Raw genomic sequence first — 24,163 nt, 5'->3', positions numbered from 1 at the left:
CCTAAATGAAAGTACAAGTTATAGATTTATAATTATTAAAAATGAACATAAAGGTTTTGAATCAGAGCTCTTATTTTATGGCTGGCACCTTTTAAACATATTTCGAATTGTAGTTTAGAAAACTGCAGCATTACTATGAGTAACTTAAACAGAATGCCTTATCTGATAGTTCTCTAGTAGAAGACTTTATTTTGGGGCTGTACTGGGTTGAACAGTGTCCCCCCAAATTCAGATTCACCTGGAACCTCAGAATGTGATCTCATTTGGAAACAAGTCTTTGCATATGTAATCAAATTAAGATGAGGTCATACTGGATTGGGGTGTTCAATGACTGATGTCTTTATAAGAGAAAGGGGAGGGAGATTTGAACACAGAGATACAGACACACACAAAGGAGAGACGGCCATGTATTAACAGAACACAGGAAGAAATTGGAGTGGTCTAACTACAAGCCAAGGAATATCAAGGATTGCTGGCAATGCCAGAACCTACAAAAAGGCAAGGAAGGATTCCTCTCTAAAGCCTTCAGAGAGAGAATGGCCCTGAAATTCACCTCAATTTCAGAATTCTGACCTCTGGAATTGTGGAGGAATAAATAAATTTCATTAGTTTAACCCACACAGTTAGTAGCAATTTGTTACAGCAGTTCTAAGAAACGAGTGCACAAGGCTAGAAGGATGAAAACTCAGCAAGGGAATGGGCTTGACTTGGGATAGGGTTCAAAAACTAGTGATCGAGGTACAAGGAAATGTCTAGAATCAGGTGAGCAGTTTAGGGTGGAGCATGCCAGCCACCAAAGACTAGAGTTTTTAAAGGAAAGGAAAAAGTTACAGGTTATTGATTGATCAGGGGAAAGTTGGAACCCAAGATCAAGACTTCTCTGTTTACACTAAAATCTTGGGGGAAAAAATACCAAAGGCAAAATAAAGATTATGTGAGAAATGGAAATGAGACAGAGTTTGTAAGAATCAATTCATGAAACAATAGCAGCAGGTTCTAGGAACAATCTTCTCTTTACCCGGAGAACAATCAATTCCTTTGCAACCTCTTTAGCCTGGATATCATTTTTAAAATTTTCAAAAAAGCATGAGCTTGCATTGTCTTCTGTCACTTTTCTTAATTTGGGAAGGCTGTTTGAATGGAGTGAGATTATTTTTCCTGGACAATTAAAAAACAGTTTACAACTGTTCTTTTTGTAGGATTATGACAACACCTTAACTATAGCTTAGTTTATAAAAATTACTGAATATGTCAGAAACCCTTCAAATTTATTTACATCCCTGAGAGAAATTATATATTAATATTTTTATTTATTTAGCCCTTATCATGACTTAGAAAGCGTTGTTTTCCTAATTATTCATACAAACACTTCCTAGTAAAATTTTTCCCACATCCATATGCACAAATACAACATGATGGAATCTGGTTCTCACACACCCCTTAAAGGAGTTACAATGTGTCCTTCCTTGATTCTAATAGGTTATTTATGGGCCAAACCACTATTCTGTGCAATAAAAAGTATTTGGCACGTTAGCAAAGATATTAGCCACACATTATTTGATTTGACTAATGATCAGTAAAATACAAAATTTTTAAAGTCTGAAATCCACAGCTATCATACTTAAGACACACATTAGTGAGATAACTGAATGTCATTAAAAGGTGCCAACCATGGCCATAGAATAGAAAAAAATCAGCTTGGTTCTACCCTCATTATCTGTGATCAATTTGCATTTGAAAATTGCACAACATTATTTTGTCAGACAATGTATCCTAATGTGGAGTTTGAAAAATATGCTCACTGTGCCTACAGAGGAATAAAACCCCAGGTCTTGGAACCATGTACCGGGTTAATATGCCAAACCATTATACAAGCTTCCATAGAAGTCTGGTATATATGGATAATAGATGATGGAAATTTGCTGCTGTTAGGATAGCATTTAAGAGACTTCCCTACAGTCTGTAACTTGACCTTCTAAAAATTTTATTTTGAAATAATTTTGGACTTAGAGAATAGTTTCAAAGATAGTACAGACAGTTCCTGTATATCCTTTACCCAGCTTCTTCTAATGTTGACATCTTACATGACCACGGTACAATTGTCAAACGTAAGAAATTAATATCAGTACAATATTCTTAACTAAATTATAGAATTTATTCTTATTTCCCCAATGTTTCCACTAACATCCCTTTTCCTGGAACTAAACCTGGATTCCTCATTCCATTTAGCTTCCATGTCTCCTTGGGCTCCTCCCATCCGTGACAGGTCCTCAAGGTTTCCTGTTTTTCACGAATATGACACTTTTCAAGAGTACTGATTAAGTATTTTGTAAAATGTCCCTCAATTTGGGTTTGTCTCGTGTTTCCTTGTGATGAGACTGAGGTTATAGGTTTGGGGGAAGAATACCACAGAAGTGAAGTGCTCTTTTCATCCATCATATCAGAGGTACATGTTTCACCATGACCGATCAATGGCAATGTTAACCTTGATCACTTAGTTAAGGCAATGTCTGCCAGATTTCTCAGCTGTAAAGTTACTATTTTTCCCTTTCATACTCTATGCATTAGAAGTGACTGACGTTGGAGGCATAACACTATCTTTTTTTCCTCATTAAACTTTGGGTCTCAAAATTCTGTGACAGACTTTTGGTCAAGTTGTTTCCATTAAAAAGTACTGATTTTAAAAACTAATAACTTAAAATTGCCACACAAAAAACCAAAAATGGTCCACAAAACATTCTCCTTTCCTTCTGAAGGTCTTACGATACATTGTCATCTAGAGAACCAAGAAGTCATCCTGAGATAAGCTAATCTCAAGATGTTCAGTGGTGCCATCTTGTGGTTCACTGATTACATGGAAGCTATTTTGTGATTGTAGCTGAAGGCTGTGTTGTCATAAACACATTGTCTCCCTAAATGAGATACTGAACTAGGACCTGTAAATCCAGTTTTTAGGATGTGCCTTTTTTCAGTTACAATGTGTGTTTTATGACAAATTAAGTTAAAGCACCATTTGTTTTAAACACACATAAAGAATACTAAAAAAGGATTCTAGATTGAGTGTTAAATAATCTCACAACTGGCATTGGCCTTAGTGAATATTATATAAGAAAATCACAAGGAAAACCTTAAATTATCTTTAAAAATGTGGATTTTTTTTTGGTCTGTTTTCCCTACCAGTAACATCTGTAATACAGGAGCTACTAGTTGCACCAGATTAAAAATGCTCTCTTAAATAGAGTTTGAGTGCAAAGAATGTCTTTTTGAAATATTTTAATTGATAAATAAAAATTTAGGGGTATAACAAGATGGTTTGATATATGTATACATTGTGGAATGGCTAAATCAAGCTAATTAACATGTATATTACATCATATACTTTTTTGTGGCGAGAACACTTAAAATCTATTAATACTATCTTAGTAATATTTAAATATACAATCTATTAACTATAATCACCATGGTGGGCAATCGATCTCTTAAACCTATTCCTCCTGTCTAAAGGACACAAATTTTGTGTCCCTTGACCAACATCCTCAAACCCCTGTCCCCCACCCACCACCAGCCTCTGGTAATCACCATTCTACTGTCTGCTTCTGTGAGTTTGACTTTTTATATTCCACATATAAGTGAGATCATCTGGTATTTGTCTTTATGGCTTATTTCACTTAACGTAATGTCCTCCAAGTTCATCCATGTTATCACAAATGACAGGGTTTCCTTCTTTTTAAATAATTTTCAAGCATCACAGAGCAAGGAGAGGAAAATTCTCCTAGCTCTCATTCCTATCTTTTGTATAAGTTCATAGGCTCTCTCATATTTGAGGTACAGAAGATGATATGTACTAACAATGCTTTGTAGCCATTTCTGACTCTGGCTCAAGCCAACTGACATTTGGAATCAAGAAGTTTACCATCTTCACTTCAGGCCACTCTTTGTCTTGTCATCAAACTCATTCCACTTATTCAAGTTTAGTTATTAATAGATAAAGCTCATATGTTATGATTTTGGGGTCAATGGAAGGTCAACTACTCAAAAAAATCCCCCTGCACCCCACAACCCACTCACTACAAAGTACAAAATCATTCATGAAGTCCTGTCCTCCATTTTATTAAGATAATGAAACTCCCTGATTATTTGAATATTAGCTGAGAGAAGAACACATGAATTTGTCATTAACATTTTAGCATGAGTTGGATTATCAGAGGAGGTAACTGCAACAATGGCAATGAACAGTAGGTGTTGACGAAACGAGAAGGTGGAGGAAGGAAAAAGCTGGTGTCTGAGGAGTTCCAGGAGAGGTTGTTCCTCAGCCATAATGACGGGAGCAGGTGCCTGGAGCAGAGAGGAGGGAAATGGTGAGTGAGCAGGGAATTTCGATGAGTGAAAGGAGTTTTTTAAAAAAAAAGAAGGGAGAAGGATGAAGAGGTGGAAAGATAGACTGTTCCAAGTCACAATTTTATTGGAGGAATTTACAGTTTTTAAGATATATACACCTGAGACAATTAGAGAACAGAACCAAACGCAAAGACTATGTATTAACATAAATACTTGGATCCCAAATACAGTCTGTTTAAAGGGTTAAAGAGAATGAATATACGCTACCATCTGAAGGACTTAAATAAGGTCTAAAAAGTGTTTCTGATGAATTTATACTCTCACAACTAACTCTATTTTCAGGGGTTGCATTCTAAAATATATTATTTAGGATGAATGTGCATTCTTTTTAGCGGGACCATCTGAAATTATCCAGGAGAGAAACACATATCCCTTAATGTGTTTATTTCAATTTGGCAAGGATTTGTGCTCTTAATTAATTAATTTAGATAATCAAGTAAGCAGAATTATTTAGTCCGCTTCCCCCAGGAAAAACAGAGTTTATTACTGTGCTATTGCTCTTCAACGGATCCAAGATGAATATTTGCATTTTAAATATGTCCTATGAACACAAAATATTGCATGTCCCTGAATTTAAGATACTGATCACATATAAAACATTGTTAAAAGGTTTATGTACCTTCTTTAAACAAAAACCAATGCAGGAAAATCTTGATATACATAGTAAAACAAATGAAGGGACAGTAATAAAAGAATTTTCCAGTTTACAAAAGGACTTGCATTAGTATTCATTCAACACCAAACTCCTCAAATTTGTATCTCAAAAGTAATAAATCAAGGTTAATTATACATTAGGGATCCAGAGTCAAACATAGATTATCCAATGATTGCAGAGGAATGTTATAAATTGCCCGTGTCCTGGTCACCTGAGACTCAGCCTTGATGACTTCTAACTGACCAACCAGTCCACCACAGTCCTTAGCCCATACTTTCTTTTGGCACACAGCATCTCAAGATTTCCACTTTTGTTTTATAGGTCAGTCCTCTGCCTTTGGACCCGCTCAGATAGAGGTAAATGGTTCTTCCAGTTACTCACTACGATTTCTCTTAGCAAATTTAGGAGACAGACCTAGATGTGTGGGGAGGCATGAGGGAGAAGGGCAGTGGCAGGGCAGGGAACAGGTGATGGCCCTAGGTGGGGCCCAGTCTTCTCAAATCAGAACCACATTGACAATGTTGAGTAAGGTATATGGGCAAATTTACTAAATACAGGAAATGAGAACAGAAAAATACATTAAGGCAATAAAGCCCAGTTGTCAAGCACATGACTGTATCAAGGATTTAGTCCCTTCATCAGTAAAATCAGGTGATGCAGAAAAGTTCTTAAAGTCTGGTAATACCAGTACCTGGTATTAAGACCCTTTTAATAAGTACTAGTTGAGTGAATGATGAATAGAGTAACCGGGAACGCTTCAGGGAAGAATTAGAATGTCAATTAGACCATAAAGATGGCATAGCATTTCACTAGAGTCAGAAGTAGAGGGTGGGACATCCTAAGCAAAAGCTAGTAGGAAGGCACAACCACCAAATAAGGAAAGAAAAGGAAAAAGGAGGAGTGGCCATATAGAGAAGAAAGATGAAAAGGAGAGAGTGCAAGAGTGCATCTGTTTTTGTCACACCAGAAATTTCAGTGTAAAATTTTTTAAATGAAATCTTGTTTAAAAGAAGGCAGAACTCATCATTGAGAAATGAGCCATTAGTAGTTTAGCACTTTATGACTGGCTTTCATTAGTTAACGGTCTAAAGCAAAGCTCAGTGTTGTTAAGGCACTGAAAAACCAGCATTGAATTGCAGTAATGATCAATTTCTTGGGGATTACACATTTTAAACCATAACAAATGATTTAAAATAGCAGTTGTGACAGCTGTGTTGGGAAAATCCATCATTCTGTAGCAGTTAATTACCATGTTTTTCCCCGGAAAGAATACAGGACAGTCCTTGATGGCCTTGTAATTTTGATTAGGCTAAATTTTTTTTTTTTAAATCATGCAGCTAAAGAAATTGTTGTGGAAAGACTAACAACACTTCAGCAGTTCATACATAGTCCTACCAGTTATTTGCTTTGCCTTCTGTTGGCAAATCTAAACCACATAATCCCCAGGGCATTCTTTCTTTCTTTTCAGTTGGTTTGATGGTGGCGGAAAGCCATGAGGCCCTCACTACACTCATGTCCATTCTGTAACCTTGTTTTTCATTCATACAATTTTGTCCTTCTAGTCATTTATTTGGATGCCAGCTTTCTTGTAGCAAACAAACAAAATGATCCTTCAAGGCCACCAAGAGTACAGCTGTAAACAGCATCTGGGAATACTTGGTGCTATGCTGTGCTGTGCTGTGCTGTGGAGGGAGGAGACAATATGGCTAACAGAATGTTTTTTGTCAGCATCATGTCTATGCGGAAAAACAAAGACATGGAGGTGGAGAGGACTTTCAAAGGTTAACACGCCCATACATATGCCCCCAAGCAGGGCCTTTCCTTAACCAATGCTTGAGATGGGAAGTAACAGTGGTTTGGTTCTTATTTGGAAGTCTCTCCATTTATTTTCCCTTCTTAGTCTACATCACCACAGACACGCTCAATAAGGCCAGAAGGGCTCAGAACAGTCAGGGTTTGGAGGTGTGGCTGAGATTAGAGAGGATCTAGCACAGATCGGTAGTAGTGGTGGGGGGACAGGGTTGGGGACATATGAGGGAATATGCCAATCACCCTCTACCTCAAACCTTATAAATCAGGAAGATTTATTTATTTCTAATGATTGCCAAAGGAGTATCTGTAGCCTGTTTGGGGAGATCCTTAAAGCAATTTTACAAACTTCGACTTTGGATTTGTTTTTAGAAGCTTTAAGGAACTCACAGATGTGCAGATGTTTGATAGATGCTATTTGGTAATTGACAAGATTATTAAGATTCACACTTATTTTTAATTCCCACAAAGCCTAGTGTATATTGCTAGGCCACAGACTGTGCTCATTAGATTACATTGAGGGGCAGTAATTTAGCTGTCAAAGGGTAAAAAGAGTCTCTGATCCTGATATTTGTGTGAGTTCCCCAGCATCACAAAGATTTTGATACAGCCTAGAGAATCAAAGTTGGAAAACTCTTCCTAGGTGTGACTTTCTCCTTTTGGAGAAAACTCAGAATAGGCAGGAGTAGATATTTCTTGCTTTGAGCAAATGATACCTGGAGTTGAATAAATACTGTCTTAACCTTGACATGTTAGCATCAAAGGCTTCTGTAATCAAGCTGCTACAACTTTCAGAGCAAACGTTGCAAGTTAAGGGAGAAGGGAGAACAGAAGCACCTCTTCCTTCAAGAATGGTAACAAAAAGATTATTGCTAGACTTTATAAATATTGCTAATGACACAGCTATCACTTTTAGACCACTATAAAGAAGTGCCATATCTTCACATTTATCATGAGGGTAAATCTGCATTCAAGTTTTTTAGCAACATAAATAAAGCTTACATGATCAGATGGTACTTTATATTTCTGCAGCCTCATAAATTCCTTTTATCTAATTAATCTATTTACCTATTCATCTCTTCTACTAGAATGGCAGCTCCCTAAGGGTAAATTTCCTCCCTAAATATCTTTAGGTCTAGCACAGCGTCTGGCATATCATGGGCACTCAGCGAACGTGTGTTGAACTGAACCAAGTCAATCGCAACATGGAGCATTAAACAGAGGAAGAGATGCATGGGCAGAAGTGTGTATGTATATGTGTGTGATGGTGGGGGGCACAAAGATAATTTTTGTGCCAAATAATATGGGAGGAGACTTAACAGGAGCCAAAAGCCCAATGTGCTCGATGGTACACTGGAGCATCTGACAAAAGCTGTGAAATGCCGTAGTGCGGCAAAGTACTCCAGGAATTCAAAGGCCATTATTTGCCCATAGGTAAATTTCTTCTTCTTGACCCTATAGTCATCTTTCTGGTTCAACCGTGAGGCCACTCGAAGTTCTTCAAACTCTCTTCAGTCATATAGCCTCAAGGGAGAAGCTAGTCAAGGTTGGAGGGTATAAGCTCACAAAAGTAATAGAAGTGCCAAGGCTCTTGCCAAATTAGCACAAGTTTGATTTGCCAGATAACATTACCTAATGCTCATCCATGCTTCCCCTAACCTGTGGCTGCTACCATGACATCTTCTTCACCAAGTATCTGCAGTTCATACCCTTTGTGGTTATCTCAACTACGGAGGCACGAGGTGGCGAGATATTCAAGTTCTTCACCTCTTTTTTTTCCCTTGGCAAACCCCTAAATTACTCAAACCTTGGCTAGATGTAGTCAAAGGATTTGTACTGAAACAGATTTTGGAGCTGAAAAGCTACGGAACCACCAGTATAATCCAAGAGAATAATGTTTTTCCTCCTCCAGAAATCTGGGACAGTCATGGTCATGCTTATTAGAGCTGTGAAAGGAGTCGGAAGAGGGCCTTCGCGGTTTCAGTGGCTTTGTAGCTTAGAAACTGCCCTGTAATTTGAGGCAGTTATGTGTGCTTATACAGCAGCTTCAACTGAGTTTTATTACCCTTGTTATTACTCCTGCAGGGAAAAATAGGTCAAAATATGTAGTAACATCATTTGCAAATGGAGCTGCTGTCTATTGCGATACAGCACTCAAATGGCAAATTGCACAAAATGGACAATAAAGTTCAATGTTCTTGGCTGCAGGATATACACAACATTTGCTGGAAATAAATGAACAGCTACTAGTAGGCAACTAAGGGAAGACCTCAATATACTACTATGTGGCAAGCCAGATCTACAGGGAACAGAAGTGCAAAGCCATTGAGGTTCACTGTTTCAAATGGGTGACATCATAAAACCTTCAATGCTCATCATTAATTCAAATTTAAAGTCACAAGCTATAGCTGCACATGCTGAAGAAACTATAAAGGAACTCCATGAGACTAGGGTCCGCACTATCTCAAATCCTCTGACAATACTTCCAAGCAGCTTTATTTATTGAAGTATAGGGAAATCGTGGCCAAGCAAGTGATGGCTATTTATTAGTTCTCCATGTATGAAGCTTCCCCACAATGGCATTCTTTTTGTTTCCTCTGAAGGATCATCCACTACAAAAATAAAAAGAAACTCAGCTACCAGAATTCACTTTTGCATCCAGATATTTTCTCCCTCTCAGTTACAATTTTCTTCCACTGTCACAGATTATGTACTTCTTTCCATTAAGATTTGTCTGGGCTTAAGCACAGGGCAGTGGATGAGGGCACGTACAAGGACAAAGAAACAAACCCTCTGTAAGCAAACAGGTTTCAGCGCACAACAGATAATGCTTCATTACAATGTCACAATGTTTTAACACAGATTGCTTTCTTTATGCAATGCATGAATCAGTTAACACTCATGCAAAATGCATTCCATCTGCTCAGACAGATGTAAGCTGCAGTGTTTCCAATTCTATCAAATGGCACAACTAGTTGAAAGAAAAGTACTGAAACAGATGGGTGATGAGTGAGGAGAGGGGCTCAACCAAAAGAAGCAACTTTGTCTTAAACTCTACCCAATCAAAATGGGATTCTTAACTTTCCCAGGTACCACAGAGGGTACAGCCCTCAGTATAAAGCTAAGGTGGACAGGGTATTGATGTCTTTAAAAACAAAGTCTTTATAAACTGAATTGTCTGCACAATCTACAGCAGTGATTGGCAGTTCTTAAAGGCACTTCAGAAGCACCTAAACTTGACTGAGATTGATGCTAAGAGTAAGAGAAAAGGCCAAGAAGGAGAGAAAATGGAAAAAGAAGGAGTAATGGGGAAAATGAGAAAAGAAGCAGGGAGTAGAAAAAGATTTGAGAAAGGAGATCGTGAGAAGAAAAAGATGGCTTCCATTGAAGACAGGCCAAGAAACACCGACAGCCCTCAGTGGCAGTCGATGCTCTTAAGTGTAAACAAGGACATTTTCCATCAATATCAATTTGGTAATTTACCACTGACTCCAGGCCCTGCCAGCCTCAGAAAACTTGAGAGTCTTCATTGTAGCCCTTAAGTTGACTTAAAGCTACTTCTCCATGTAGTCTGTCACCTTGAATTGACCGTTTTGGATGATCCTCCATGTCCCAGATGCTTCTTCCCTTAACATTCCACCCTGTTGCCCCATTCCTTCAGCATCCTGCTCTGGTCTTTTCAAAGCCAAAGCACTAGCTAACCCTCCCTTATTGATGTATTGCAAAATTCTTGTCCAGTGACCACTTTTCTCACCAAGGTACTGCCTGTGCATTTTAATTGGTGCTATCTGCTTTTTTTGTTAATTTATGAACCTAATTTTTTTTTATTTAATGCTTTCTTTGGTCGAGTGTTTTTAATTCTAAGGAATTACCAAGGCTATGGGAATTTTAGCACATTTTGGCTACTATAGTGCTGGATTTGCCCATGACAGGCTATTTACCTCAAGCGTGCAGAAATGAAATCTGAAGAGTGTGTAATCAACTGAAAGGCTCAAAGTTAAACCCCTCGGTATATCCCTCACAGTTGTGTGGCAGACAGAGATGGGTGTGTGGAAAGGATGGTGGGATACAGCCACCCAGAGAATGCCAAGCTGAAAACTGAAATATGATTAAAGGAGAATGGTGCTGGTGCACAGGAAAATAGAAACCAAGTACAGGAAGTTCTTAGTTAAGGCTAACAAGAACAGAAAAATCACTGAGGCGGGCAAGTCAAATCTAGCAAGGCAAGATGGAAGATTAAGGCAATCATCTAGAGATGAAAACACACATTTAAATGAACTATATGGTTGTGCCAATAAAATGTGTGTGTGTGTGTGTGTGTGTGTGTGTGTGTATGCACGCATGTAGGCAGAGTATGTGGGGGGAACTGTGTATGCAGCAATGACAATTCCCAGATTTGGAGGAAAGGAAGGAAAAAGGTCTAAAGGATCAGAGGAGCATGTGGAAACCAACTTTCTCTTGTTCACCATTTTGGCTTTTTTCTTCCCTTCTTCAAATAGTTTTGCCATTTTTCCTGCTGAATTCTCTACCACTAACTCCCTAAATTCATTAATCCCTACTGCCCAAAGGCATACAGTTAGCAGCAGAGCCAAGACTAAGCCCAAGATTCTCTTCCCATACTGGTACTCTTTTTACCCTTTCACACTGCCTCCATGTTAAGAAGTATTATTAGCAATAGTAATATTTATTACCTATATAAATACCACCTACATGCTAGGCAATAAACAAGACAAAATGAAGATTAGTTACAGCTTTTGCTTTTAAGTAACTTTTAATATAGTAATAAAGGTGCACAAACTATTATAATGCCAGAAACAATCTGGTAATTTTCATAATAAGGATACAAATGAAAAGTTACAAGGCCTTTGAAAGTTATTAGAATTATATTTAAGATTGTCCTATCGAAAGTATTTCACAAATCCAGGTCAGAATTCTCCCAAATCAGTGAGATTCTAGTATATTTGACTATTTTCAAATCCTCAGTATGTATTTTAATTCACACATAACAGCTACATTTTGTGAGGTCATAGGATCTGTATGGTCTCATATTAATTCCAATATCATATATTACCGCTATAATCATAAGCTTTAGGATGGATCCATGATTAAGTCCTATGGAACAAACTGCTAATATTTGGAGCATATAAAGAAAATAACTGGTATAACAAGCTTATTGCATTTTTTATGTTTTAATTTCTATCCAAATAGGAAGAAAGAGTTTCATCTATAAACATGTCTGTGATTAAGACATAGGCACAAATGCACTGTCTAAATAACATTTTAACCAAGTATTTCTCTGACAATGTTGGGCCTTAATAAATTACAGAAATATGTTTGATGAGAGTTATTTTCAGGTTGGCTTGTATTAATCAAGATTGGAACCTAATTCTTAGTCTGGAATTAGGCATAAATTTAGGTAGCCTATCTATAATCTTAGCAAGTTCATCCCGGCTAATCAAGTAGAGTCTTTCAAAAACCATGTTTCCCCACTTGGCTTAGGGAATACAGTATAGAGTCCAGAGAAGACACTTCACCTGGGCAAGAGAGTATCTGTAAGATGTAGCTTTGAGACTTTGTCTTTTTGAAAGATTAATATTATGCTTCATTTATTTTGCAGTATTATCAGGAAGGTCAATCTAAATTAATTTTAAAATCTAAATTGAAGCAACTTCAATACATTGATTCTGGTTGCCTAACAGAGAACTTTAGAGAATCTACTTTAATGACTGAGGAAGAATGATTTTCAATTAACTCATCAGGACTCTACCCAGGTATAGTGTTTTTCACTATTCTCTACTGCAACCAAGCCAACAAAAATTAATTGAATGCCTGTTTGCAAAGCACTGTATTAGGAAGTGTGTGATAGAAAATTTAGTGCTGCCAAAGGACTTGAAAAAAATTTTACTGAAATGATTAAATAATCTTCTTATAATTTTGTCTATTATATTAATTTGCTTAACAACACTTTCTTTCAAAGCAATCAACAAGTATTCATGAATTATTATGCTATTGATTTACTATTATTTGATATGCATAAGAGGTCCAAAATACTATTTTCCTCTTTAATTGAAAGTATTGGATTAAATATATGATAAAATAAATTTATCGAATTTACATTAAAATACTCACTTTACCTATAAATTATTTAGATTTTCATGCATTCAATTTCTAAACACATAAGGATTTTTGTTACCATTTTGTTGTTGCTTTCTTAATTGTATTGAGCTTTAGTCAGAGAGTATGTTCTGTAGAATATGGATTCTTTGGTATTTAAGATTTTCTCTACAGCCAAGCACATGATCAATTTTCCAAAACGTCTTTTATGTGCTAGAAAAGAATGTTTATTCTGTAATTGTTTATTGCACAATCCTACATATTTCTAACACACCCAGTTTGCTAATTGTATCATTATTATTACTATTATTAGGGTTTTTTCACCAACTGGATCTATAAAATTCTGAGACAAATGTCAAAGTATTCCATTGTGATTGTGGATGTATCAATATCTCCTTGCAATGGTATCAGCTTAGCTTCATTTATTTTTAGGGTGTATTTTAGGTACATATGCATAGAAGTTCTGATATTTTAATATTTTAACAATAGATTTTTATTTTCATCTATGCAATCAACCTCTTTAATCATTAAAAAATTAATTTGAGCTAAGAAAAATTATTCATTTGAGACTTTATAACGAAGTTAAAACCTACCCATGAAAGAAATCTGCTAACTTTTATTATTTACTTTTTGCTTTGTTTTGTTTTATGCACATGAGTTACATTTTTTTTTTATTTCAGCAAGTTATGGGTGTACAGATGTTTAGGTTACGTGTGTTGCCCTTGGTTCCCCCCCCCCGAAGTCCGTGTTTCAAATATGTCCATCCTTCGTGTAGTGCACATTGCACTCCTTGTGTATACAAAAGAGTTACATTTTTTGAGAGGTATGCCACCTAGAGTACTCCCGAGGCTAAGCAGTGCTCTTTGGGCTAAACTTTGAAAACAAAATAACTGACTGAACTGGTTTTCCCCTGAATTGACTGACAAATGGCTGTGTTGGCAGAATCTAAATGAGGAAAAAATTATCTCGCCGTAGCAATGCCTACAAGGCTGTAAGACCAATATCTTTTTCCTAAATAAGTTTTTGGCAGATATAGAAATGGAGCTAGAGGCCTGCAAAGAAATGTGGCAAAGACAGATGGCTTATTTTCTTTCTTTACTCCAATTTTATTTATTAATACACAAAATCCAATTTCTTTCAGGCCCAAATTACGATATTTACATAAATAGCAGCTCAGGAGCCTTCACTACTTGTTTGGGTTTAAATGTTTGTTGCACCACTTAACAGCTGCTGAAACACATTGCAGGGTTTTTACTTCATCAAGACAACAACAACAAAAAAGATCCCACTATCTCTCTAAGCTTACATCTGAGATTTCACACAACCAACACAACCAAAGTACTCTGGCTCCAAGGGTCTTCATTGGTGCTATGGTCATGAGTCACTGTCAGCGTGGTAATTTAGAGGTTGCTCTTAGTTATCATACACTATACGTGTATTCCATTGTGAACTACGAGAAGTCAGAAAATGCCTACACCTTCATGTGCACTACTTGAAAGAGTGTGAGCTCAGGGGGCCTCCTTAAGGAGAATTTTGTCCCTGGCTAAATTAAGTCATCCCTCCATGACTTGCTTTCCCACTATCCCCAACCCACCACCCCAGGTGTGGTCTTAGGAGAGAATGAGATTGTTTTATAATTGTCTTGCTGGAGTGGAACCCCTGCAATGTGTTTTGGCAGCTGCTAAGAAGTGCAACAAGCATTTAAATGCAGAAGAGATTCACAGTTTAAAACAGTCGTCAAAGGCAATCTTGAAGGGGCAAAACATCTCCCAAGAGGAACCTGAAGGGGAACACAGAGAGCTGTGTGTAAGGACAGAGACCTACATCCGTACATTTTGGGTGACGCTAGGAGTGCTGATGGGCTAATTTGCTGTAAGCTGCCTTCCTGCCCAAACTGTTGTGAGGGGCAGGGATGCAAGGAGAAAAGAAGAGAAGACAGGAGAGGAAAGAGAAGAGAATGACTCATTCTGTTTGTGTGAGTGACAAAATGGGGTGGGGCTGTGGGCTTTAATGGATTTAAATAAATTTAATTAAAGCAGGGTTTTAATTAACATCAGGAGAATGGATGAAGTGTGAAGCCAGGAAACTTAAGTGACTAGTCCTTTTCGTCTGAAATCTGTGAAGTTTACTTAGCATCTCAGCAAAACTCAGAAGCCCTGAATGATGTAGTTTTAGTCTCCCAAATTTACTCTGGCCTAAATCTTGCCTTACAGAAAGTCAGATGAAAACTAGATTTTTCTACCCTGACAAGTTTAACCACAAAATTAAATTGGTAAGATTATTCAAGTATTGAGAATATAGATATGTGTACATGTGGGTGTGTTTCACTTAAGATGTATATATTCATTTAACTTTGGATGACTTAATTCATCTTTGCTACTGGTTAAAACAAATGGTGATTTTCTAGAAAGATCTGATTTCTTCCTCTATTTGATATATTTGATGGTTTCAGAGTTTTTCTGCTAATATTTCATATCTTTTAATTATAAAAGATTTAGAAACTTCCAGTTCAAACAATATGAAGAGATTTTCCTAATAAATAAAGTGAGTTAATTTGCAGAATTAGCAAGTTATAACTGGGCAACAGCCCATAGAGGTCTCAAGATCTTTTCTATGTTTACAAGGTAACTAGATGTAGTACAAAGTATTGCATGTTAAATATCTGTGTTTTGTTTGTGTCTCATTTAGATTTTTATATTAAGCAGCACTGAGAATTGTGGGATCCTTTCTATAAGGATTTATAACTGTACACTCTGCCTTTCAGATCTATAAATTAAACTCAGCATCTCTGCAGCCTACATTCTAAATAAAATCACAGCAATAGAGAAAAAAAGCCTTTTAAATCCAATTTTTAAGTATCCATCCAAATTACAACTTGTTATTCATGCCACTGAATGACTTTGGATAAGGGAAAGCTTAGAAGATTGTCCTTTTGCAAAAAGTGACTTAAGTCATTCTTATGGGTTGATGACCAAATTGACTCCAACAGCAAAAGCCTTTGAGAACTGCTTTGGCATAAGCCCTGCTTGTATAGTTTTCATAAATTGCTGCATAAAATGGTGAAAAATGACAGTCTAAGATATGCGAGTCTCCTAGATACAATTCTGAGATTGTTAGGCTCTCTCTTTTATCTGAAAAAGTGTAGAAAGTGCAGACTCTCCTGAAGAAACTCTACTTAAGCCAATTTGGACATTATTACTTACGAAGGAGAAGAATGTTCTTTTACAGGGGATAACAGAAATGATTGAAATGATGGAAAATGAATCTTTCCAGGAAAGTCTGGAGGCATTAGGTTGTCAAGCTGAGAGAAGAGAACGTTCAATGGCAACTTGAAAGATTGTGTTCGAATACACAGAAGGTCATGGCTGCTGCTGTGACTACAGGAAACTGACAAAAACGAAATAGCCTTTAATTAAAGTAGGAAAGGTTTTGAGTAAAGATCAGCATGAATTCCTTGACAATTAAGATGATGACACATGGGAATGAGTAACTTCCTTTTCACAGAGACTTAAAAAAATTGTATGTGTGTGTATGTGTGTGTGTGCAAATATCTAACCTAAAAGTTTGACGTCTGGCCAGTCTAAATAAAGGGTATTAAAACAAAACTCTCTATTCCCCTATAGTAATAGGATTCAACAATACAACTGCCTTCTTACCTTTTGCAACTTCAGCATCCTTAAAATCATCCCTAGTGTCTTCACAGTGACTTTCTTTCTTCCCTTTCAGAAAATGCAATCAATGCGGTACAAAAGCCTGGGCTGAGGTTTCATAAAAATTATATACCATACCACCCCATGGCCTAACTATTACTCCTCGTCCGCCATTTATACAATATTGGTTTTTGTTTTTCCCAAGCCTATCCTGGAGGATAAATGGAATATAACCTCATTTGCTACTTTCTAACTTTTTAATAACTGAGATCTTAATTCTCAAACCAGCTACTCACCACATGAAAGATTTAAGAACAGTTAAAGTATGAATTTTCTAAGCACTAGGCAGGGCCTCTCTGCCACAAATGTATTGCCTACTGGAAACAAATTTAATCAGCTTGCTGAGATGCACTGAGGGCACTATAAGCACAAGCCCCACCACCCTGATTTTAACATTTGCCACTAATTGCATCCATAGCAAATGTTGATTTAGGAAAGTTAAAGTCACAAACACACCCCTTTCAAAACCAACTCTCCCTTTCTCCCTTATAATTTGTTTGCACATCAAATGATCCATATCATAGTATCAAAATATACTCTGTTGCCCATTGCTATTCTTTGAAACAAATCTCTGGATAGTCTTGGCCAAAGGAAAATCATGTGGAAGACAGAACTTCGGGGACCTGTAAATTTATTTGTTCATTTTGGAGATGGGTGACAACTGTCCTGTTATTCTTGTTTTTCAAAATGTCTTATAATTAGGTTTTATTTGTGTAGGATAATTACCTGGCTGGCTTTTCTTTTTCCGTTTGAAATTTTAGTGGCTAAGCAGTTAAGAAATTCTTCTCAGATTTAATAGAAGGCAGCCAATGATGACATTTATGTATTACCTTATTCAAAACTAGCTCTTGGGTAATCTATTTCACAGTTAAGTTTAAACCATAGTAGAGGATAATAATTTATTGTAACGAAGACCCAAGGATATTTATTTTCAAAGTTATAAACCATTCACTGTTGCTTCCTTGATGACAAAATTCTTTCAATAACTATTTTACAACAAGTGAGCACAATTTGTATCTTATCACTGTCTCATTTTGTGAGAAGTTCAAATAACCTAAAACAAATTCATGGCAAGCACAATGAATAATAATAACCTTTGATAATTTGATGAAAATAAGTTAAATAAACCTTTACATTTATATTTACGGTCAATTGATTTTTGACAAGAATGTCAGGACAATTTGATGGAGAAGGATTAAGTCTTTTAACAAATGGTGCTGGAACAACCTCCAAAAAACTGAAGTTGTGCCCCTCCCACCTACCACATACAGAAATTGACTCAAAATGGATCAGCTACCTAACTATAAGAGTTAAAACTGTAAAACTCCTAAAAGAAAATATAGTAGTAAATCTTTGTCACATTGGATTAGCTAATGGTTTCTTAGATATGACACCAAAAGCCCAGGAAACCGAAGAAAACATAGATAAACTGAACTTCATCAAAATTAAAGTAAAAAGACAACCCATGGAATGAGAAAAAATATTTTTAAATCATATATCTGACCAAGGACTTGTATTGATTGGCAAAACATTTGATGAGATAGTTATCCAAGGAAGATATTCAAGTGGTCAATAAGCATAGGAGAAGATGCTGAACATCATTAGTCATTAGGTAAATGCAACTTAAAACCACAATAATGGGAGGCTGAGACAGGAGGATTGCTTGAGCCCAGGAATTTGAGACCAGTCTGGGCAACATAGTGAGACCCCATCTCAAAAGAACAAACAACAACAACAACTAAAATCACAATGAGATACCACTCCACACCCACTGAGATGGCTATAATAATTTTTTTAAATGGAAAAGAGTGTTGGTGAGGGTAGGGAGAAATCATAACTTCATACACTGTTGGTGAGAATGTTAAATGGTGCAGTCATTGTGGAAAACAGTCTTGCAGTTCCCCAAAAATTCACACACAGAGTTACCATATGACCCAGCAATTCCATTCAATCCAATAGGATTGAAAACATATGTCTCCACAAAAACTTGTATATGAATGGTCATGTCAACATTACTGATAACAGCCAAAAAAATTTGAAACATCCCAAATGTCTATCCAAATTGATGGATGAATAAGCAAAATGTGGCATATCCATAACAATGGAATATTATTTAGCTGTAAGAAGCAATAATATCCTAATTCATACTACAACATGGATAAACTCTGAAAACAGTATGTTAAGTGAAAGCAGTCTGTCAAAACTGTCACTTGTCCCTTTATGTATTAATCCTGAGCATCCTTCAAGCCCCAGCTGAAGAAGTAATTCCCCCGTAAAGCTTTTGCTGACATCCAGGCAGCATTAACTATGCACTCCCTTGCGCTACTACCATATAATTATGTCATTGTCTTTAAGCCTCGATTTCCTCAACTGTATATGGCATATGTTTTATGGGATTATTATGAGGACTAAAAGAGATAATACAGGCAGAGCATTTAATACAGTGCCTGATACACAGTAATCATGCATAATAAGCACAATTATTTATAGTATTATATTATGGAACTTCTGTACTCTTACATATTTTTTAGTTCACCTGTCTTTACACTAATAGAATATGAACTTCTTCAGTGTGGAGGCCAGGTCTTTATCCAGCTCTGTATGACCAGGGATTGGCACAGTGCATAGAGCAGATAATTTGCTAAATGGCCACTGAGACAGAATCTGTAAGATAAGGAAAGTCTCACTATTTTTCCAATATTAATTCTGTTTATCCTTAATGACAAATAAATTAAATGTTATGTAAAAAAAGAAAGTAGTTAGTCATAAAAGGTCACGTACTGTATGATCCCATTTATGTGAAATGTCTAGAATATGCAAATCCATAGAGTAGATTAGTGGTTGCCAGTGGCTGTGGGGAGGGAGCCTGAAGAATGACCACTAATGGGTACAGGGTTTCTTTTTTGGGTGATGAAAATGTTCTGGAATCGAATAGTGGTCATGGTTGCACAGTTTGTGAATATACTAAAGGCTACCAAATTGTACACTTTGGAAGGGTGACTGTTAGGTGAATTACATCTCAATAAAGCTGGTATTTAAAAATGAAAGTAAGTTAAATAATGACTGTGGGATGTTAAATATGAATTTCCTCTAGTCTTAAGAGAACAGTTTAGCAACAGACACATTTTAATGATAATGATTCATATATTAAAGGGCCAAATTGATGTATGGTCAATCTCTTTGGAAACTGAAGCAAGCTCTAGTATGACAGAAAAAGTGCTTTGGCCTTTGAATCCAGCTGTTTACCATTACCTAACTATGTGACTATTAGGCAAGTTATTTGACCTGAGTCTCAGTTTCCTCATCTGGAAAAGGAAAGTGATAATACCTCTCTCACAGGATTGTTTTAGAGATTGAATGAAATGACATACACACATAGTAAGCACTAAAAAAGTGCAAAACCAAGCAGAACAAATTCATTCAAAGCAAAGTTCTGGGTGTGAGCTTCAAAAACAAATTAAGGCAAGGACTTCACCTTTAAGGGGTTCAGGGTCAACTAGGCTATTACTAAATTATCATCAACCAGTTCTATTCTTTCCAAGCTTTCTGTATAGCTACCCATTTACATCCTCAAAAAGTTTTTCACCCCTCCCACCCCTCACTGCCACATGTATGATTACGGAAACATCGAATAAGGGAGTGCAAAGAATTCTATTTATGCGTGGTTGTTAAGTGAACACAATAAAGCAGTCATCTGTGATATGTTTTCCCAAAGTATTACACAATAGAAGCCCGGCTTCCATGCACTCTGTTGAGGAACACATTCCAGCATGTTTTTGAGATATATGCAGACTTCTCAGCAGCTGCTGATCTCTAGGTTCAAGCCACATATCATCTTAACCACACCCTTGTTGGGTTATGAGTCACTAAAATTACACGGATACTGGCTATATACAATGATTTAGCGAGTCACTAACGTAAGAGTAGTCTAATTTATTACTGGAGAAACTTACCTGGCAGTTTGCATTTATTGATGCTCCTTGTAGGCTGAAGACAACCAAGGTCGACTATAGAATGTGGTTTGCCTTGGCTCTTTTTATTAGTCTTTTTCAAAATCATCATCTTATTCAAGTTTACTATTTTATGTAGGTCTGTTTGTGCTTGAAAATGGAAATCTAGCTCTCCCCAACATAATCAGGTTATATTATACAGCACATATCAATACTGCTAAATGAACCACTCTTTCTCATTCTATACTGGTGCAATCAATGATCCAGGTTTTTCTCCTTTCTCTAATTGAAAGAGATCTATTTGAGCAAGCAATTTCAGGAAAGCAAGACAGTAAAATATTCAGAAAATACCTACCCATCTTAGAGGCGATCTTTACTCTATCTAGATGAGTAAAATTCTCTTACACGGAGAATAACTTTTCATTAATTCACTTTCCTTCTTCCTCTACTAACTCCAAAAGAACAATTCCCCAGAAATTAAAGAAAGTGAAAACAATCTTAAAAACCATAAAACTGATAATACTCTTTTTTTACACTGGCCAAAACATCTTGGGTCAGCTAGATTCTGATTTCGGCAACCTGATACATCACTTCAACCCAGGTGGCTCCATCTTGACCCAGACACTGCTATAGGCGAACAGATGTTTCTCAAATTTCACATGACATTATCCATTCCACCTGTTTTTGTGACAGATGATTTACTTTCTGACACTTAAACAAATCTCCCTACCCACCCCTCCCAATCTCCCCCCAAATCAGACCACCTCAACAGAGAATTGCCTGAACTTAATCAGATTCTAGTCCAACCCCTTAAGTTTACAGAAGCAGAAACAAACTTCAGAAAGGGAAAGTAACTTTACTAGTGTCACTTGGAGGAGGGAGTATAGCCAATGCTGTAGCTGAACCTGAAATTATGCCTCTGGGGTCTTAGTCTCAGTGCTTTTGTATAACTCCACAAGTTTATCTCTATAGCATTTTGGTTATCCATTCATCCATCCACATATCTTTCAAAGCCCTCCCTTTATAGCACCAAAAAGAAAAAAATAGAGATGAACATTTTTATCAAGTTTATTGAGGTATAATTTACATCAGCAAAATTTGCCCAACTTAGTGTGCATTTCTATGAATTTTGACAAACACATGCAGTCATGTAACCACTACCACAATTGAGATATAGAATAGTCTTGTTTCCCCAGAGAATCCCCTTGGGTGGCATTTTACTCTTACTATATTGATAGTGCCGGTAATGGACTTACGAGTTAATGGAAAGTCCTGTTTGATTAATCAGTTTAGCGTAACTGAGAGGCAACCAAAAGACACTTTCGGTCCCACTTTTGCTGAAAAGCTTTCTGAAATGCCTGAATTCATTTGTTGCCTTATTAAGTAGAGAAGAGAAATGTAGGAAATAACAGCCAACTTGCTTGGTCGGGTAGGATTCCTTAGGTGGCAGGCCTGGGAAATCAAGGATGGATACTAGCAAACAAACAGGCAAGCATGCGTGCACGTGCGAAAGACAGAGCGTGAGAGCAAGAAAGAGCAAGAGAGAGAGAGAGAGAGAGAGAGAAATCAAGAAAGAGGGCAAGAGAAAGAAAGCAAGACAGAGAGCAAAAGAGAAAGAAAAAGAGAGCAAGAGAAAGCGAGAGAGTAAGAGAGAGAAAAAAAGAGAGAGTAAGAGAAAGGGAGAGAGAGAAAGAAACAGAGAAAGAAAGAAAAAGAGAGAGAGAGGAAGAGAGGGAGAGCAAGAGAGAGTTAGCAAGGGTAAGAAAGAGAGGGAGAGAAGTGGGAGGGGAGATGGCAAAGGGAACTTTGCTTATGGGTACATTTTGCAGAGTTACTCTTGACTACTGATTATAGACACAAAAGATTTGTGAAACCCCGATGAATGTGTGTCCACCTGTCTGCAAATGCCTGGAAATAGGTTTTTAAACTTGTTTTCTTATTTTCCTAATTGTGCCACAACCTATATATGTAACAAAATGCCCAGTAAATTAAGGGTCCTTAATCAAGATATAACTGCAAAAACATTTTAGATTTTTTTTAAGAAATATAGGTTCTCTGTAAATTCATATAAATGCCATCATAGTTTTTGGATATTTATTTGGCCTCAGATGCCAGGTAATTCTCATCTTTATTATTCCAATGACTCGTTTTCTTGTCTTAGATTATTGGGATAATTGTCTTTATTCTTCTCCTAATTGGTTTCTGATTTCTCACTTTGATCTGAACAATACACATCAACATTATAAATTGCCTCAAATCTGACAAAAGGCAGAGTTTAATTTATAAATTGTTTACGTCTGGTTGCTTGGTAACTGGCTAAAAAGAGGAATATGGAACATGAATCTGTAGCAGCCTTTTGCTTCTTAACTGATAGCCCATATTTTAAGAGGAGTGTGATTCTAATCAAAGATTATAGAGTAATACTATTTTCTTATTAGTAGAATAGAACAATAAAAAATAACAATTGCTTAAGAAAGGAAATGAATCAATTGAAATTTCTTCAATATGCTGGTTATTGTCTCACAGTTAATCAACATAAAGAGCCATTACACTCAAATAACTAATAACAATGATAAAAACAAATAAATAAATTTTTAGATGGCTTATTATGTTGTTATAAGAACTGTTACATATATAAACTCATTTAATCTTCACAACTACCCTATAGGGTACATGGTATTATTTTACCCACTTTGCAGATGAAAATATTGAGAAGTCCATGCCCAAGATCACATAGGTACTTAAGTGGCAGACCCAGGATACAAATCCAGAAAATCTGATTCCAGATCCAATGTTTTTAACCATTATACAATACCTCCTCTCACTATATATTAGGTCAAATAACTTTCTTAACTGATCCCAAACAACCCACTCACTGACGAACTCTATCTGATTTAGTGTCTATTTGAAATAGCCTCCTATATATGGATAGTTAAGTTTAGATACCGCTGTCTCTAAGAAAATGAGGCCATTTCATCACTATACGCAGTCCTGAGCTCCCTATTTCTGTCCTTAAACAGTCAGTCGTCCTGTGGCAACGGTATCCTTAGCCTGGTGTATTATGTTCTTCTCCTGGTGTATTATGTTCTTCTCCTTTACCAAAATTAGAATGGCCTACAAACATAATAAATATTGATATTGTTTTGTGCCGTGGTTGGATCCATGAATATTTTTAAGTAACTAGCATGTACACTGGCAATATCAATGTGTTGCTGTAACATTCAAATGTAAAATATCCAGATGTCTAGCATCTTATGTACATTAGCACTAACCCTATGACATGATGGACTAAAACGAGATTTTTCACGGCATTCCCAGAGCATTAGTGCCACATTATTACAGACTGTTTTACATACCATTGAAGACCAAATGGCAAAAGTGAAGAATAAGCAGAGCCTCAGAACTTGGAATTCCTTTAAGGACAGTGAGATTCTAGTGAGAGTTCTTTGTTCGATACCTAGGCACTTTCTCAGCAGTTTTCTCATAAATTTCTTGGTTTCCAAATTTGTTGTAAGCAACTGTTAATG

General features: G+C 36.6%; 1 protein-coding gene across 1 annotated transcript in view; it reads right to left on the bottom strand.

Annotated features, from left to right (window-relative positions):
• Positions 1-24,163, bottom strand: part of NRK (Nik related kinase) — a 130,209-nt gene that overhangs the window by 75,836 nt on the left and 30,210 nt on the right. Inside the window, exons 4-5 of the mRNA XM_012644538.1 lie at positions 20,852-20,871; positions 1,019-1,158 (exon numbers count right to left, since the gene is read on the bottom strand). Coding sequence (XP_012499992.1) covers positions 1,019-1,158; positions 20,852-20,871 — 160 coding nt within the window. The remainder of the gene's footprint in view (positions 1-1,018; positions 1,159-20,851; positions 20,872-24,163) is intronic.

The sequence above is a fragment of the Propithecus coquereli genome, unplaced genomic scaffold, assembly GCF_000956105.1.
Source record: "Propithecus coquereli isolate 6110/MARCELLA unplaced genomic scaffold, Pcoq_1.0 Scaffold104, whole genome shotgun sequence".
Lineage (NCBI taxonomy): Eukaryota > Metazoa > Chordata > Mammalia > Primates > Indriidae > Propithecus > Propithecus coquereli.
This window is presented reverse-complemented; position numbering and strand designations above follow the sequence as displayed.